The sequence below is a fragment of the Vicugna pacos genome, chromosome 5, assembly GCF_048564905.1.
Source record: "Vicugna pacos chromosome 5, VicPac4, whole genome shotgun sequence".
Lineage (NCBI taxonomy): Eukaryota > Metazoa > Chordata > Mammalia > Artiodactyla > Camelidae > Vicugna > Vicugna pacos.
In genome coordinates, this window is record NC_132991.1 from 40,250,516 (window position 1) to 40,270,012 (window position 19,497).

Below are 19,497 nucleotides of genomic sequence, written 5' to 3' on the forward strand. Positions count from 1 at the left end.
GGGCAGCACAGTCCAGTATTACACTGTGTAAATAAAAGTGAACAAAGCTTTCTTCAGTGGCTTCTTTTCTCAGTTATGTTCATTTTTTTCTTTTGAAGGATGTACGTAAAATAGTTTTTCATGTTCCATGGTTATTGTATGAACAAAGAAGGATATAGAAAAAGGCAGTCTAGGAAGCACAGTACTCTGAAGGGAACTCTTACGCTAGTTGGTATGAGTCAAGATGAATAAAAAGTATTTGTTGAAATGAAGAGTCTACATATGTTTTTAATCCTGTGGCATTTAGTAGGCACATATAAATTGGTTTTGATGCAATATGGAGTAAATTTAAGCACCTGAAAATGTAGAATGACCTCTGTATACGGATAAAAGAGTCTTGCCCCCTAGTAACAGGATGTTTAAACATCCATTACTAATACCCATTCCTCCTATCAAGGCATTTCACTACAAAGCCAAGGCAAAATACTTTTGTAGATATCCAAATGATAGATATTTATATGTGTATGTGTGTGTGTGTGTGAATTTGCATGGGAAACATGAATGTTTACAATCCTGTGAAAAGATGACAAGGCAGATGTGAACATTTTCTATACGGTCCTCTGATTGATTAAAAGAAATTAAGTTAAATCACCTTTGTTGGCTGTAACCAATTATCCCTGTAGAGTTACTCTTAACAATTCTTATAGAATCATTTCCCGATGCAAAAATAAGTCATCTGCTAATGCTGCCCACCTATGTCAGACAATCAAAGCTAGGGGCTGTACTGACTTTGAGAATATGTGGATAAAAAGAGTTTTGGCATAGACCTCCTTAAAAGAGTCTTATTAACACAAATACATCACCTCCACAGGCTGTAAACAATGTATCAAAAATGAAGCTCTATTTTTTGCTTTCCTTGCCATCTTTCCCTTTGTCTTCCTTTTCTGTTTTGTCTTTTTCATATTTCTCTTTGTCTGGTTTTGTTACACTATCATATGAAGGTGGAGACGTGGTGGATGAAGTTGCATCTGTTTTTTCTGGACTCGAGTTCCCATTAACATTATCAAAGACCGTATCTTCCTTTTTGGGCAAATCATCATCTTTGCCTCCATCTTTTATGTATATACTTGATATATTTTTGACATTTTGCCGTAAACGGTAACGTCTGTAAGCACGCTGAATGACAGTAGCAGACACATCCTCTTGTTTTCGTTTTAGTGTAGTTGTGATGGGTTCATAGGACACTTTAGAAGGATTTGCAGACATGAATCTTTCTTCCATCTGTAAACGGAGAGAGTCCATCTCTCCACTTTCACCCAAAACACGCTTTGTAAAGGCAAATAAGATGTCAAGGCAGTGGATCCTGTCCCCACTGACCATGGGCAGATCCATGGCAATGAGCTGGACTTTGTTTGGTTTTGCTATGAGGAGTGGAGGATCCAGGGCAGCTGCAAAATCAGAGAGTTTGCTATATTCTATAAATTGGGTGGCATCTGGATCAAACTTTTCCCAAACCTCGTAGAACATCTCAAAGTCATCCTCACTCAGGGGCTCAGTACTTTCTTCAGTAGCAACACTGAAGTTCTCCAGGATGACAGCAATGTACATGTTCACCACAACCAGAAATGATATGATGATGTAACTGACAAAGTAGAATATCCCAACAGAGGGGTTCCCACAGTCTCCTTCCACTGAACTTCCAGGATGAACTTTTTTGGGGTCACAATCTGGAGGACCACTGTTGAGAATAGGTGCTAGCAACCCATCCCAGCCAGCAGAGGTGGTGATCTGGAACAGGCAGATCATGCTGTTGCCGAAGGTCTCAAAGTTAAACATGTCGTTGATTCCAGCTTCCTTTTTAACATAGGCGAAGTTGGACATGCCAAAGATGGCGTAGATGAACATGACCAGGAAGAGCAAGAGGCCGATGTTAAACAGTGCAGGAAGGGACATCATCAAAGCAAAGAGCAGCGTGCGGATCCCCTTCGCCCCTTTGATCAGACGCAGGATTCGGCCAATCCTGGCGAGACGGATCACTCGGAACAGGGTAGGGGACACAAAATATTTTTCTATCAAATCAGCTAGAAACATACCTGGTGCAGAGGGAAGGAGTAAAAAGAAAATATTTAAATATCTATGCTACAGACAATCATGACTCTTTTAAAGAGTTTTATCTGCTATCTTATCTCTTATGCTTTCAAGAACTGTCATTTTATACTGAAAGCAATTTCATAGCAATCAATGGATTGAACAATCCCACAGGAAAATGGTAAGAATTACCACCGTGATGTTTCTTCTCCTTTACTAAGTTTGTGAACCTTATTTTTTTTTCCTCCACAACAATATTTCAAATTGTAAGGGTAGAAAAATTAAATTTGAGCAATACAATAATATGCTCAAAAGGAAATATAAATCATCTTAAATATTAACTATTGTTATCATTAATTATTGTTAATATTCTGTCGAAGATTGCTCCACTTGTCTATGCTAGAACACACAGACATATACAAATGTAATCATGGCATACAAGCTTTTTTGTCTTCTATTTTAGTTGCTTCATCATATCATGGAGATATTTCCATGTAAATGACAGAAGAATAATTTCTTTTAGTTGTACAATGTTCTGCCAAAATAGCCATATATTGAAGAATTTTATGTTGTTTCCATTTGTTTTGGCTGAGAGGAATATCCAAGCAGATACATTTTTTTCTAGTTGCATGAGCATATTTTGATAATACACTACTAGAAATTAGGTCAAACACTGTTTTTAAAATTTTGTTATATATTGCAAATCTATCTTCAGAAAGTATGTACAAATGAACACTCTGACTAGTAGTATATGAAAGTGCTCATGCTCTGCATGCCTACAAGTGCTGTCATTCTTCTTAATAATTTAACCAGAATATCTTTATGATGTTTAAAACACCTCATTATTGTAATTTATTTGCATTTCTTTTGGGAAAACATAATCCACAATTTTTCTTGCTTATTGGACATTTTGTATGCTTGTTGGCTATTTTCAACTTTCTCTTTTTGGCTTAGTCTAGTCCTTTGCACATTTTTCTATTGGGTGATTTACTATTTTCTTATTGATTTATGAGGACCATTTTTCTATTACGAGTACTAATCCTCTGTTGACCTTAAATGTTACATTAACAATTTCCTTCTTTTTCATTTGTCTTTCAACTTTTTTTTCCCAATTTGGTGGTGGTAGTGAGTTTTCCTCCATAGAATATTTTGATTTTATGCAGTCATATCTATTATTTTTTCTTCATGGACTAAAGTTTGTGTCATGAATAGAAAAGACTATTCAAGTTCATATAAATATATTTCTATAAGAATCCACTTTTTTACATGGATTTTTCACATGGAATCAAAGATTCATGTTATCTTTTAACTGAATAATGTAGTAATTCTCTACATAACTGAAGTTTAACTTTGGATTATTTATTTGACTCCATTGAGTTTTTTAGTAAACACTGTTTTACTTTAACAATGTAACAATAATTGTAATACCCAGAAATGTAAGGCATTGCTTCATTACTCTAATTTTTCTTCCAGATAAATTTTAGAATTATTTAGGTTTATAGCACCAATTTGTTACCCCCACCACACAAAAACATACTGATATTCTCATTGGGATACACTAAATTTATAGATTAATTTATTAAAAATAGTCATGATTACAGGGAGAGCCTTCTTACCCAAGTACAAAAAAGTATAGTGATTCACAGACATGATTAAGTTAGTTGAGAAATGATTATAAAGTTGATAAGTATGAAGGCCTAAGAAATGAGGCTGGAATTTCTTTAGAGTTTAATTTCACTTGGAGTTCAGGAAGAATTTTCACAAAGAGTCAGCAATATTCTGACTATTAATATTATCATTAATCATGGGACAGTTCTTGTATGTGCAAAAGCTGGAGTGATTTCAGATTCTACATTGAACTTCTAAGACATACCTACATATAGATGTAGTTCCTACCTTGGTGAAGGGTAATCTTGGAAATTGAATATAAGGAGTATTATGTGCTTCCAACAAACAGAAAATGTGTGGCTTTGAGGCTTGTAGTGTGAACCCAAGAATTCTGACACAGAGGTTTTTGTTCGGTTTAGTTTTGTTTTTAACGTTCCTTTATCCTTTCAGTGTTAGTGACTTTCTCTAGAATAAGTTTACATTCAAGAATTCAGAAACTTCTCTAAGTATATGTGATGTTTAGTTTGACTACAAATTGAAATACAATTAATAAATGGTCTTACCTACAATGGAAAGAATCACAACTACAAAATCAAAAATGTTCCATCCTACAGTGAAGTAGTAGCATCTGAGGGAGATCAGTTTCAGCACAAATTCTCCAGTGAAGAGGATAATAAAAACCACATTGATCCAATATAAAACTTCAGTCATGTATTCACTTTGTCCCTCTTTTTCTACCATCATGGTTACCATGTTGAGGCAGATAAGAACCATGATGGTGATATCAAAAGCTTGGTTTGTAACTAGGTCAAATATGCATCCTTGGAATTTGTTCTGCAAAGAAACAAAAATAATAGGAGATGTAAATTTTGTAAGTATCCATAAATAATTACACTAGTAAAAACTTTTTTTGATTAAAAAATTATTTTTCTTTCAAAATATCCATTAATATTTTATAATTTAGTTTCTATAATAAATTTTAAAAGATGGTTATTAAGAAGACCACTCTCAGTTTCAAGACTCTCAAGGCCCCTTTTCTTCCCTGATTATCTTAGAGCTATCAAGCCTCACAGTAAATAATCAGTCTTGAAATTCTTGATGGCAAAGTTATAATCAGCAAACAAAGCTTTAAGTGTGACTATCCACTAGAGGAAAGAGTGGTATGGAAGGCAAGGAGTTACAGATCAAACAAGGAAAAGAAGGGACAATCAGGAAGAGCTCCACCTTAAGCCACACTCACAAGCATCCAGAGCTACCATTTTTGTTCTAGCTGCACATGAGCCAAAAACTGGTATGAATTTCCAGATCATACAGTCAGGGCAATGTGGAGGTCAAAAACCAAGGTAATGATTAAGACTTGGGTACTTAAGGAAGAAATGGTCATACTTCCAACCCTGGCTGCATAGGCAAGTTTTAGGCATTGTATCAAGATCAAGTAAGGCACTGAAAAAATTAAATACCAGAGCTTCAAATTCATAGATTATAATTTAGTTGGTCTGATACATAAACAGCTTATACAACTCAGTAACAAAAAAAAAAAATCCCAATCAAAAAATGGGCAGAAGACCTAAACAGACATTTCTCCAAAGAAGACATACAGATGGACAATAATGACATAAAAAGATGCTAAACATTGCTGATTATCAGAATAATGCAAATCAAAACTATAATGAGGTATCACCTCACACTGATCAGAATGGCCATCATCCAAAAGTCTACAAATAATAAATGCTGGAGGGGGTGTGTAGAAAAGGGAATCCTCCTACACTGTTGATGGGAATGTAAACTGGTGTAGCCACTATGAAAAACAGTATGGAGGTTCCTTTAAAAACTAATGATATAGTTACCATATGATCCAGCAATCCCACTCCTGGGCATATATCCAGAGAAAACTCTACTTCGAAGAGATACATGCATCCCAACATTCACAGCAGCACTACTTACAATAGCTAAGACGTGGAAGTAACGTAAACGTCCACTGACAGATGAATGGATAAAGAAGATGTAGTATATATATTTAATGGAATACTACTCAGCCATAAAAAATAAAATGCCATTTGCAGCAAGATGGAAGGACCTAGAGATTATCGTACTAAGTGAAGTAAGTCAGACAGAGAAAGAAATATCTTATGATATCACTTATATGTAGAATCTAAAAAATGATACAAATAAACTTACTTACAAAACAGAAACAGGCTCATACACATAGAAAACAAACTTACGGTAACTGAAGGAGGAGGGGGTGGAGGGATAAATTAGGAGTTTAGGATTAGCAGATACAAACTACTATATCTAAAACAGATAAACAACAAGGTCTTACTGTAAAGCACAGGGAATTATGTTCAATATCTTGTAATAAACTTTAATGGAAAAGAATGTGAAAAAAGAATAAATAAATTTCAAACAAATGTACATCTTATATTGATTCTCTACAGGCCATTTGTACTAATAGTTGTAAAGCTAATGAAGAGTTAAAAGCATATACAATTAGTTTTCATATTTATAGAAAAATAAAATATAAGGACTATTAAGAGCTATGATAATGTTCAAAATACAAATATTCAGTTTTATACGGACTTTTGTTCACAACATTAAAATATATGCATTCATATTTAAGAAGTAGTTGGACATTAAAGATGATTGAAAAGTAATTTAAAAATTTATATGCTAGATATAATATTTTTTTACCCCTGGCCGAGGTATTGGTTTTTGTGGTTTCTTGGATCCCAGCTTTTTCATTGCATTATAATATTTCTTCTGTTCTTCAGTCATAAAGATATCTTGACCTCCAAGGTAAAGAAATAAAAAATAAATCTAGTTAAAACCAGAACCATTGTCTAGATCCTTCCTCAGATCATTAAGACAGGTTAAAAATGTATTCATATAGAAAAGAAATGCATTCCTGCTTCAGTAGCACATACACAAAAATTGGAAGGATACAGAGATTAGCATGGCTCCTGATCTAGGATGACATACAAATTTGTGAAGCCGTCCATATTTTTGGTGACAGATGGTAACTAGGATTTTAAGGTAATCATTTTGCAGTGTACACAATCATCGAATCATTATGTTGTACACATAATGTTCCAAATTAGTTGGAAATAATATACTATTATATGCCAATTACACCTCAGTTTAAAAAAATGAAATGCATTTTATTATGTGCAAGGTGTCAATAAATAAAACTTGTCTTATAGGATTACCTACATGTAGGCACAGGACTCTCCATACATAATGTAATGTGCACAATATATAAAATACATGGGTTACATCCAATAATGATTGGCTCAATTTTCTTTTGATAGCCTAACCTGTGTTATTTTAAATTATGTGCTAGTATCTCATTTTATTTGCTACTTGTCTCACCAGGCATTTCATTGCTGAATAACAAATATATTAGAAAGGGTTATAAGAAATAAGAGTAGTGAATGATAATTTGGCTAATGTTTACTCATTAGCCATATTGACTCATTAAAAGTAGGGGCCAAAAGCAGTAGCTAAAATAGTATTATTTTAATATTCACTTGTATTCATTTTAATATTCCATATTCTTTTAGCATAAAAATGGATATATAACAATATATATAGAACATATCCATAAATAGTGTGTATATACACATATAGAGATACACATATATTTGGTACACATACAATAAAGTTTTTATTTATTTATGTATTTATTTATTTATTTAAAAAAACTCTGGCTACCTCTTTAATTCCAAATAAAGGAATTTCAACATAAACCCTTTACTGGGTGTAAACATTACACATAATACAGTTCTAGATGTTGAGAAAATTACCAATAATCCAGGGTTTCTGACTTGAAGAACTTTCTGCTTTATTTTTATTTTTTATTTTATTTATTTATTTTAATTGGAGTAGAGTCAGTTTAAATGCATCAGTTATTTCTGTTGTATAGCAGAATATTTCAGCCACACATATACATACATATACTTGTGGACTTTCTAATTGAATATACAACCTTTAAGATTCAACAGTAAAAAAACTAGTATCTAAATAAAGCTTTTGATCCTTTCTACACTGTTAACAGTCTAAATCTCACAAAGGAGGCCTAGAAGCTTAGCTTATTCTTTTAGATTCTGTCAATGTTTTAAAATTATCTGTAATTTATATAGATTCATGTATATGAATCTCATTGATCTGTAATAGAAACTTTTAATTTATGGCATAAATTAGTACAATCCATTAATCAGGAATTTATTTTGGGGAATTTATAGTTCTGAAATTCTTACTGCATTTTCTGATCTTTCAAATACCTAATGACAACCAGACTTCCCTTCTTGTTTTACCATGTTTTAACTTGCATCATCTCTAACTGACAGGCAGTATTTGTGGAATTTTGGTATTCTACTGATGCATGAGAGAGAACTTTCATGCCAATGTCAAGAGAAGCCGAGACCCTTTATTGCTCATTGATAGGGGCTGAACATTATAGCAGGTCAAGAACTTACAAGAAGCTAGGGAAACACTGGGAAGAGAATCCTGAATTAAAGGTAAACATAAAGGTGGCAAATTTTGTCTTCCCTTGATGATGCCCTGATAATAAAGAGTGGAATGAAACTAAGAGGAGATTACGAAATGCTCCAACAGAGAAACTTGTGCTGTTATTTTGTTTTACTGTTGCTTGTACAGACCCTACAAAATGCATCCCTTTAAAAAGTAGGTGGGAGACATCCTGTAAGTCAGGCTGGTCTTTTTAGCAACTTTTGCCTGACATTGCTGGTAATGGCGTCTACTCATGCCAACTTCCTTCAGTGGCAATTCTTGTTTTAAGAATAATATTTAAGAGCAAGGAGGTTAAAGCAATTAGAACTGTGGCTGTCCTGTAGTGGTCATACTGCTCTTTCTAGATACATGTATAATTTAACCTATGCAGGGACTGCCAGGGAACCATGTGTGTGCTTATATGTCACATATATAATGAGTAAAGTAGGAAAAATAACTAAGTTGAAAATCAGGATATACTTTGTAAAATTATTTTCAAGATTAATTTATTAATTATTCAGTATCTTCTGCCTAAAGGCATGAATATATGATAATGTAAGCTAAGTTTGACTGTCAGATATAAAATGTAAGAATGGTACATGGAATTAAAAAATTCTTTGAAAAATAAATACCTATATTTGGAAATGTAAACATAAACAACATTTAACATTTACTACATTTTCCTTCACTCGTGAATAGTCAATCATGGCTTCTAATGACATTTCATTGCAACGTACAACTGTCTTTTCTTAGATGCTAAACCAGTACCTAAAATCACTTCTTTTTGCAATTCTATCCCTCATCCTTCAAAGGTCTCTGTTCACGTGGGTGGCACTACAGTCACAGTAACTTTTAACTCTAAGAAAACTGAGCCTTTTTAAACATTTTATTCTCCTGCAAATCCAAACAATGCTGTAGACCCTACCCTTTAAAAGCTTTTAATCGAGTGTATCCCCTATTTTCTGTTGCTGCCAATGACTAGTTTGGAGAAGTAAGTGTGGTCTACGTGGTCTCCTTTAAGTGCCAGTCCCACACAGACCACACAGACCAGGGGCTCAGAATAGGATACAGTGACTACTTATACAATCATGTTTTGAATAAATGACTAATGCATCAATTTTTCTTAATCAATTCTCTGCAAGGAACACTGGAAAAAATTCAATAGCTAATATATTGCTTAAAAATAATTGTGACTCAAGAGATGATTATTTTCTGTGCAGAGATGAATGAGATTAAGCATATCTCACTTGAAAAGTAAGTGAAATTCTAATGAACTAATTACTAACTGATATCAGATTAAATTTCACATTATAATTTGGGGAAAATAATTGTTCATTTCTTTTCGGTGCAATGACAAAAACTTGAAATACTTATCTTCTTTTTCTGTTGGTTGAAATTATCTATGATGACACCAATGAACAAATTCAAAGTGAAGAACGACCCAAAGATGATAAAGATGACGAAATAAATATACATGTAGAGGTTGTATTCATATATGGGCTGCTTGTCTACCTATAAAATTAACAAAAGTTAGCAGTATGTTGACAACAGAATTCATCATTTTCTTTTCACACATTTTGACAGGGCAGTCCAAACAGTGCTATCCTAGGTAAATGTGGTTATTCAGAAACCATAATGTTGTTGAGATTCAACAAAAGCATTCTAAAAAATGTATTCCACACTAAATAAATATTTATTACATGCTTACTATGAATATAATCTTCAGATAACTACAAAGGGCTTATCCACTTATATTACTGGTTCTCTGATTGTAGGACTAATTTAGTAACTAAATGACCTGATGCATATGTTTTATTTCCAGAAAAAAATATAGTAATAGATTTCTTTACATAAATCATGCTCTTTTTTTCATTTGGTTATAGAAATGTCTTCACTGGCTTTTGGGACAACCTGAACTAGTCAGTAGTCTTCAAATTTTCTTAAGTGTGGGACTTATTTCGCACAAACTCTTCTAAGGCAGTTTAAAACATAAAAGCAGTGAAAACTACAAATAGAATATGTTATTTCATTTTTATTTGGATAAATAAATGTTTTCTGAGAATTTATTATTGCCATGCTGTGCTAAGTGTCCTGTTCACATTTTCTTGTGGGAGCCTCAGAACAGCCCCATGAGGTGGGCAGTGAATTACTTTCTTTTTACACACCAATAAACAGACTCAAAGAGGTAGGGTAATTTGCTTAAAGTCAGGTGCAAGCTTGTAAGATATGGTAGAGCCAGAATTTAAGTGAAGCTCTGTTTCCAAATGCTGACAGGTAACCACTAGACCACTACCAGGTCCAGGTTCTTCACTGTGTGTGCATATACCAAGGGCTCCTTGGAGCTGCTGTTTGAAAACAGCCTAAATAAACTAGGGAGCTTTAAAAATCATAGAGTTTAGTATATTACAATACTTACATTAACAGAATCAACTGCAGCATACATGATATCCATCCATCCCTTGAATGTTGCCTGTAAACATAACATTTGTAGAATGAATGCAAAACTCATACTCTAAAATAGCCATAAATAAGTTTAATTTGTTTAATGTTACAACATTTATTAACTATATTAAATTAGTGAGTTTTACTGTAGTGTCATCCCTTGGTATTTGCAGATCAGTATCAGCCCCCTCAAAACCCCCCAACCCCACAGCCCCCAAATACCAAAATCTGTCTACGCTCAAGTCCCTTGCATTACGTAGATGCCAAAGCCCATTGTATCAAAATTCCAATTTAACATAAAGATGCTATATCAAGGGGAAAGAAAGGAATACATTCTCAAGTCACATTCTAAATCTTAGTCCTAGTTAATTATTTCCTGGTTGTTAAAATTTGTTTGTGAGTTTTACACATGAATTTTTGTTTTTCCAGAAGGGGAGGAGAATTTTATGAATAAGGAAGGAAACAATTTTTCTCCATACCTTAAGGATTCTCCGTCCCAGCGGGAAGTCCCTCTCACTTTCCTGTGGTGTAAAAGTGGCAGTCTCCAAAAATGACTATTGATTTTTGGAGCAATATTCAGATGGCACAATGGTAGGGGAGTCAAAATGACTCCAAAAAGGTAATTATGGGTTAATAACTCTCAAATGCACCGGAACCCATGCTTCTTATGTTTACAAGCACATGTTCTAAGAAAGACCAACTCTGTTTTCAAAGTCACAAAGTACTTTGTCTTTAATTATATTAATAATTATATAATGACAGATCTTCATCCAATGTGCACTAAAATATCAAGCATTCACAAAAGAGGTTACTTACAACTTGAAGCAGAGACAGGTAACCAAGTCCAACATTGTCAAAGTTCACTTTCAAGTTTTTCCATCGCACATTTTGACTAACATTCATAAGCGCAAAACACTCAGAACGATTTTCAACTCGATTTGTATGAAACCGTGACCCATCCGTGGTGTTAATACACTCATAGAACTTGCCAGCAAACAAATTTACTCCCATGATACTAAATATTAGCCAGAATATAAGACACACAAGGAGCACATTCATGATGGAAGGAATTGCACCTATGAGCGCATTCACGACCACCTAGCATTCAAAAGAAAGAAAAGAACGATTAGGATTGGTAAGAATGTTACATGGGCAACATTAATGAAACACAATGCAGAATTAGATAAGTTAGAAAAGCCACCCTTAAATGTTTAAGGAATCAAACCAATCAACCAACATGTATTTACTGAATGCCCACCATATGCTCAGTAGTGTGCTAAGCAGGACAAAATGAGACAAGAGCCCCACAATCAGTGACTTTACAAAATACAGGAGGATCACACAGTGAAACTATTAGCAACAATACAAAACAAATAACTAAGATCATATAACAACTTAAAATGAAAAAATAAATAAAAATAATAAACCAAAAACCTGATATATGTAAGGTGAAGTCATAAAGTCTGCATGCTCTAGAAAAGAAAGAAATTTATAAATACAAATGATTAAAAATAAGTAAAATGTACATTTAAAGGTTCACAGTCCTAGAATTACCAGTGTTAAAATTGTCTCATATAGAGAAAAGACTAATGTGTATAAACTGGATTTAAGATTGGGAGTCTTGTCGTGGTTTGAACCCCTTAGACTGAATTGGTTCTGCCAGTTGTGTGATATGTAAATTTGGTTAAGACCTTGGGACCTCTGTTTTCTCATCTGCAAAATGGGAGCAATCTACAGATTAATTATTCTGACTCTAGAAATGCTTTATATATATAATCCCTTGGCTAAATACAGATAGTGCAGGCCTCAGTTAAAGCAAAAATGAAGTACAGTTTATCTTTCATACTTCCTGTATTTCTGCTTTTCAGCATTTCCACTATTATTGATCACCAGGGCCTCTTGCCATGCAGCGTTCCTGCATGGGGACTACTGCAGCATTTACCACTCTCCAGATTCTCTTAATTACCTCATCTTTCCAGACTTACTATCTTCTTACAGTTGAGCTATGGTCTGAATTTGAGTGCAAATTTGTTAAGGATGAACTTGTTAAGTAAAGAGCACGTGCTCCCTCTCTTTCGCAATATATCAAATGGGCTCTCCAGACGTTCCCAAAAGGAGAGACATTAAGGATCTCTTGACTATTTTTGAGATTGTCTAGTGCAGGGGCTGGAAAACATTTTCTTAAATATTTTTAGGCTCTGTGGGCTGTATGATCTCTGTGTCAATTGTAGCAATAGATCATACATAAACATGGGAGTGGCTGTGACTCAATAAAATTTCCTCTACAAAACAGGCAACCAGGTTGTGGGCTTTGGTTTTTGACCCCTGGGCCAGAGCAGCAGTGATGACCCTGGGGTCCATGGACCTGTAAAGGTTCCATAGGGGCAAGAAATTATATGAAAAACATTATGGCTATGATTTCTTTATGGAGAGATGACTTATACTTTCATGAGATTCCTAGAGTGTACATGATCCCAAAAGGGTTAGGAAGAACAAGATTAGAGAGCAGAGTTCAAAGTGGTCAGCTCTTATTCAAACCAACGTTGTCATCCTCATTTCCAGCTATTCTCCCACCATGCTTATCACCTAGACATGCTGATCCTTCCAGTCACTGTTCAAACACATCTTGCATAGTCAACTCTATCCTTCAGCAAATAGCATCTCAGCCTGGAATGTCTACCCGCCTGTGACTTGGGGCTCACTCTTTCAGTCCCCGCTCCAAGGTCACCTCCTCGTGAAGCCTCCACGGACCTCCCCAGGCAGCCACTTCCAGCACTATTCCAGTAGCACTGTGCGCTTACTCTTTTACAGCAGATGTCACAGAATAACTGCTATTCCCCTGTCTGTCTCTCCATGACCACTGTCCTTACTCACTCTTGGGGGTCTGGGGTCTATTTACCACTGTACTCTTTTTATAGCTGACACATAGGTGGTGTTGAAAATGTTTGCCAAAAGACTGTGAGCAATGCTGGGTCTCTGAGGGAGATGGGTACATAGCGCCCTGATGAGAAGCCATCTGGGAAGATCAATAAGTTTAAGAACCTCAAGCCTCAAAGGAAGCTAACTACAAAATGCCTCCAATCATGATTTCATTTATTCTCCAAAATGACCCTGCAGTGTGAAGAAACATCCCTGTTTTGCTTGCTTAATGAATGTAACTAAACAAATGTATGTTTGCCCCTCCAAATGTATTGTATCATTCTCCGGCATCCAATTCACCTATATTATAGATAAAGAACAAAGAACAAACAGGGTAAAATGATGGACTGGCTTAATCACAGAGGGAAGTATATTCTTTGATCACAGAAATGTGGTACACTCTGCTTGAGTTGAGGCATCAAGTCATAAATTCTGAATAGATTGTAACATTCTACTAATGCTCAAAAGATAAAGTTAAGGAAACTTATTTTTCAATTGTTACATGACAAAAAGTACTTGACTTTTACTTATGAAAAAGATTTTTGTACAATCATGATCTCTCTTATACACATGGGAGCCAATATACACTGGGTACACCCAGTAGAGGCTGCGGTCAGAATTAGGTTAGCAGGGATAATAATGAAGATCAGCTGGACTAAAACATGTCTAATATTCACCTGAGGCTTCAGACTTCTGGGCCCATCCTAGAGTTTATTATTCAGTAGATCTGGGGTGGAACCTGGGAATCTGCACTTCTAGTAAGTTTTCAGGTGATGCCAACCACACTTAGAGAAGCAGTGAGCCAGACTAACCTGCATGTTAAACTGCTCAGAGGCCACAGGTAGAGAGGCAGTCAGATAAATAAGTTAAGTAATACGAGGAGGATTTTATGTGTCTGAACATACAAGAAGGATACCCAGTTATGCCTGGTGGTGGACAGACAAGGCAAATTTAAATTGAGGCTTAAAGAAAGGGTAGGTGTTTGCTATGCTGATGAGTTAAGGTTGAGACAGGGCAGGGCGAGCATTCTTGGCTAAGAGAACAGAGACATGCGAAAGCAGGCATACACCTGGAGAAGAAGAAATTCGAGGAGAGCAGCAGCAAATGAGGATATAGACTTATTAGAGAAAAGAGGGTCATTGTCCTCTGTGTATTTTATGAAGAAGTTGCTACTAGATTGCTAGTAGTCATTACTTATCTCATCTCATTTGTTTCTGTAAAACGAATCTTTTTTCAGACACTATGCAGCCTAGTGCAAATGAAGTAAACTCTCAGAGCCTTAGTTTTCTCAAATATAATTTGGAGATAATTCCAGTGTCACTGAAACATATATTTTAAGAATGAACCTAGAAGCACTGGTCACCTGATGCTGTCGTCTTTCATGACTTGTATATGAGAAGTGTTGTTAGGACTAACAACATAATGTCCCCTTCACTTGAATTTCCTAACATGGTGAAGATTTTCATTTAAAGGAAAAGTCACTTACTTGGATCACTGCCTAACGGTATAGTATGAAAGAGACGTTACTGTATTTACTTTACTCTTTGTTAAACAATATGCTTTGAAATGCTGTGTGTGTATGCACATGTATACACTCTTAGACAAATTAACAGACAAGATATACATATGTGTGTATACACACATGTGTGTAAACATAAACAGTCCATAATTTCTAGACACATTTTTTCATATTTTATACTTCATTAAAATATGAATATTATATTAGGAAGTTTGGCAATTTCTTACCCTCATTCCTTCAAATCGAGATAAAGCTCTTAGAGGTCTTAAAGCTCTAAGTGTCCGAAGGGATCTGATGGGGCCAAGATCTGAGTAGCCAAAAGCAGCTGCAACTAAAGTAACCAAAGAAACCTGCAAAACAATAAAATTTTCATCAATCATTTCAATGAAACAATACAGCAAGAAGAGAAAAAGTCAGTTTCAAAGATCACTAAGAGCAGCTCAACAAGAACAATGTGATTTTATATATAATATGATTATATATAAATCAATCATGTACATTTGATTTTAGATATAAAGTTATCTAGTCACTGCCTAAAAAAAGGGTAATATGGATGCTTTTTTAAGGAAACAGATTTGAAGGAAAGTTAACTGAAATAAGCAGAAATAATAGAAGGGAAGTAAGTTATTTCTTACATCTGAATGAAAATCACACTTTGTAGCCAATGGTTTTGTACTTGCCTGTTAATTCTGAACATTTAAAGCACCTCTTAAAACTTCAATTGGAATAAAGCTCAGGGCATAACAAAGTGTGATTCTGAAGCTAAGTCATAAGAGTGAGGCATTCAATCAACCAGATCTAAGTTCTACTATAAACCTTATTCAAAAGCATTCTGAAGACTCATGATTTTGAGATGAGGCAAGTTCCCCACGAGATTATTCTGCCCTACAATTTCTCAGAATTAACATCAAAGATCTTCCTAGCAATGATTAACGGAAGAAAACCCTCAATTGTACTGAAGGTCAGGAGAGTAGGTGATCTCACTGGCTTCACAATCAACACAGATGTACAAGATCTTCATCATGTTAGAAAGACCCTCCACAATGACTGTAACCAGTATCCAAAAGAAATCTGTGTTCTTATAAATTATGTCAGAAGAAAGAACATGGACAGAAGTAAAATCAATACACATTTTGGTAACAGATCAATGAGCTCCTCCATGACCCTAGATCTGGATCTATAAATGCATTCTGTCTCTGAGTAAGTTCCAGTTAAAATATCCATCATTTCATACTGTCTGCAGCAGGAGGCAATGCCTAAGAACAATGTCTGGAATGCAGTTCTTCATTAGAAATTAAGTAATGACTGAAGATTCAAGTTTTCCAGGGAAGATATGGAACAACTTGAGAGTCAACTTCCTTATATTTAACTACTGGAGGAGTACAAGAACTTACTCCTCACGAGTTCATTGCTGGTGCTATCAGAGACATGCGAACTGATTTTTGTTTTGTTTTTTGTGGGGTAGTAATTTTATTTGGTTTATTTATTTATCGGAGGTACTGGGATTGAACCCAGGACCTCGTGCATGCTAAGCATACACTCTACCCCTGAGCTATACCCTTCCCCTGAACTGATTTTTGAATCAGGATGTGTTGAACTATTTTGTTCTCATGTAGTTACTTCTAAATGTCTCACTAAGTGTAAGATTACTGTCTCTTTTTAAGTCCTCATGATATCTACCCAGCGTTACTAATTAATCTTCATATCACTTTTAAATTCACCCAGGCTTTCAGGTCCATTATTTTCCACTTAAGTATGCTTAAAAAATTATATGTACTTTTTAATCAGAATAATCAGTGTTCCTTTTTAATCATAAAAAGATAAAGTTTTAAAATGTCTATTGTAATTTGAATAGCCCCTAAGAAAATGGTAAATCTGATTTCCAAATTACTGTTAAGTGAATGTTATGATATGAATATAATACATGCACATTATTGAGAAAACTAAAGTATAGTCTGTAACCGAGAACATATATATGTGTGTATATATGAATATATTTGTTTTTCTAGGTATGTATATATCTGCATATGCATGATATATACCTGTACTGATGAATAATGCTCAATCAAATAAATTTCAAATAATCAGAAAGTTCACAGAAAAGAAACAAGTCCATCTTCTAAATATAAAACCAGATTCATGGTTCTGAAACCTGAATATACACCACAATCATCTGGAGGGCTTGTTACAAATTTGCTGGGTCCCAACACCAGAGCTTCTGATTTAGTAGGTCTTGAGAAGGTCCTGAGAATTTGCATCTCTAACAAGTTCCCACCCACATGTGCCAATGCCTGTTGGTTCAAGGACTGTACTTTGAGAGCAATTATGCTAGATACATTTCTTAATTTTTGAGAAATTAAAAAAAACTCCCCCAAATCTGCATGCCTTGATTTACATCTCTGTCAACAAGAATACTGAGTGTAGTTTTGCTCTCTTTGCTGCATTATAAAAACATTATAATTTACACACATATATACATATATAATTTATTTAGCTTTTTTCAAAATATTAAATATTTCAAATTGAAGCTATATAACTTCCCTGAATTCTGCACATTACATTCTCCTAAATATTAAGAATCATCACTTTAGATTTTCAAATATAAAAAAAAATTTTCCATTATTAAAAAGCCACATCTCTTTCTCAACTAAAAATAAATTCAAGTCTACTTGTAAACTTTTTTCTTAATCTGAGGGATGAAAATAATTATGTTTGGGATAATTATTTTAAAAGGTTTTTGATTATCTTAAATACTTTATAATAATTCTTAAAAGACCCAATCATATTTACAGGTTAAAAGAGATAACCTATATTCCTTCTATAATTTCTTCTTATTTTGGTTAGCCTTTCTTTAAAACTATTATATTACAAAAGTATTCATCTTACCATTTATTTTTCTAGGCAGTACCTATATATAAAAGTAAATATATATAGTAACTATATATAAAAGTAACACATAATAAAAAAGGTAGATCAAAAAAATCAAATATGAAGTCATTAATATAAAGTATCAAAAATTAGATTTCTCATAGAAGAAGCCTGAGAGAACAAAGGAGATGTAACATATAGCTACACCTCGAAAAAAATTTTTGCACATTATCTATGTAAATAATATCAATATACAACAATAGTGAAGCTTTTTTAGAACACTTATTTATAAGAATAAATCCTCTTTTAAAATTTACTCAAAAGTACCTACATCGACAATTAAGAAATCCAGCCAACACCAGGCATTGGTGAAATAGGTTTTGTAACCATATGCTACCCATTTTAGAAGCATTTCCATAATGAAGATGTAAGTGAATATCTTGTCAGCATACTCCAGGATAGTCTTAATGGTCCTTTTCTTTTCAATATATATGTCTTCAAAAGCCTGTGAAAATAATATTCAAATTTCAATTCACATACAAGTTGAAGCTTATGATTCATGACAAAAACAGGAAATAAAATTCTGGTAATGAAATCACTGAAATATAATACTACTATGGGCCAGCTGACTTTCTTCTGGTTTACAGCTACTGTGTGGCACTGAGTTCTCACCTTCTCACTAGTGCAGGCAGCTGGTCACCAGAGGTCAAGAGAAAGAGCATGCAAAAGAATGAAATTACTTATAATCCTCTAAAGGAACCAGGATCTCTGACACTTTCAGGGATTTCCATTCATCTGGCTCCCCTTTTATCTTCCTTCAAATTAGATTAAGTCCTAATAATTTAAGATACAATTCCAGGGTCAGCCCCTCTTATATATTCCTCTCATCCCGTCCTCCTTGGACCCAGCAGCAGGAGTTAGAGCCTCTCCTTCAGCTCCTATATGCTGGTGCATTCCCAGTGCCTAGTGCTGGGTCAAAAACACAGAGGGAGGCAAGGAAAGGTTTGCTAAATTGATGAGTGCAGTAGCTTACTAAGGCTACAGAACATAGAGGATGGTTTCTTCCTTTGAATTTTGCACCAATATTTTATCATTCATTAAAAACTTTAGCTTTACAAATCACTGTGAAATTCATTCCATGAACAGGGCACCTTTTAACACTTCTCCAGGAACTTTTAGTAAGTGATAGACAGTGATACTGTGCTCACAGCCACAAGGTCCTTGGAAAAAATTTGGATGGACTTAACGAGTTGAACTCGACTGAAGCCTTTGAAAATGACTGCTGATCTAAACAGGTCTAAAGTATTAGATTTTCCTTTCAAGTTTAAACAAGATTCTCTTGTTGGAGAAAATAAAAGCAAAAGGACCTGTATCCTTGGTGGTTAATACTGGACCACCTGTCCATAGTCATGGCACGTGTCATTCTTATTCTTATTCCAAGTTCTAGCAATACGTAAAAGTGATTCTTAGCACTTTTTGCCAAATGTTGGTATCATTATTGAAGAAAACAGAGAACTTGGGATAGAGAGAATGGAGAGACCTACTAAGATGCTGAGAGAACGTTCTAG

General features: G+C 34.5%; 1 protein-coding gene and 1 pseudogene across 1 annotated transcript in view; one reads left to right on the forward strand and one right to left on the reverse strand.

Annotated features, from left to right (window-relative positions):
* SCN9A (sodium voltage-gated channel alpha subunit 9) overlaps positions 1 to 19,497 on the reverse strand; it is a 121,693-nt gene continuing 102,196 nt past the window's right edge. Inside the window, exons 20-27 of the mRNA XM_072961101.1 lie at positions 18,261 to 18,434; positions 15,289 to 15,411; positions 11,440 to 11,721; positions 10,598 to 10,651; positions 9,556 to 9,693; positions 6,364 to 6,468; positions 4,239 to 4,509; positions 1 to 2,072 (exon numbers count right to left, since the gene is read on the reverse strand). Of these exons, the coding sequence (XP_072817202.1) occupies positions 880 to 2,072; positions 4,239 to 4,509; positions 6,364 to 6,468; positions 9,556 to 9,693; positions 10,598 to 10,651; positions 11,440 to 11,721; positions 15,289 to 15,411; positions 18,261 to 18,434 (2,340 nt within the window). The 3' untranslated portion in view covers positions 1 to 879. The remainder of the gene's footprint in view (positions 2,073 to 4,238; positions 4,510 to 6,363; positions 6,469 to 9,555; positions 9,694 to 10,597; positions 10,652 to 11,439; positions 11,722 to 15,288; positions 15,412 to 18,260; positions 18,435 to 19,497) is intronic.
* LOC116280748 (U6 spliceosomal RNA) lies at positions 6,578 to 6,677 on the forward strand (annotated as a pseudogene).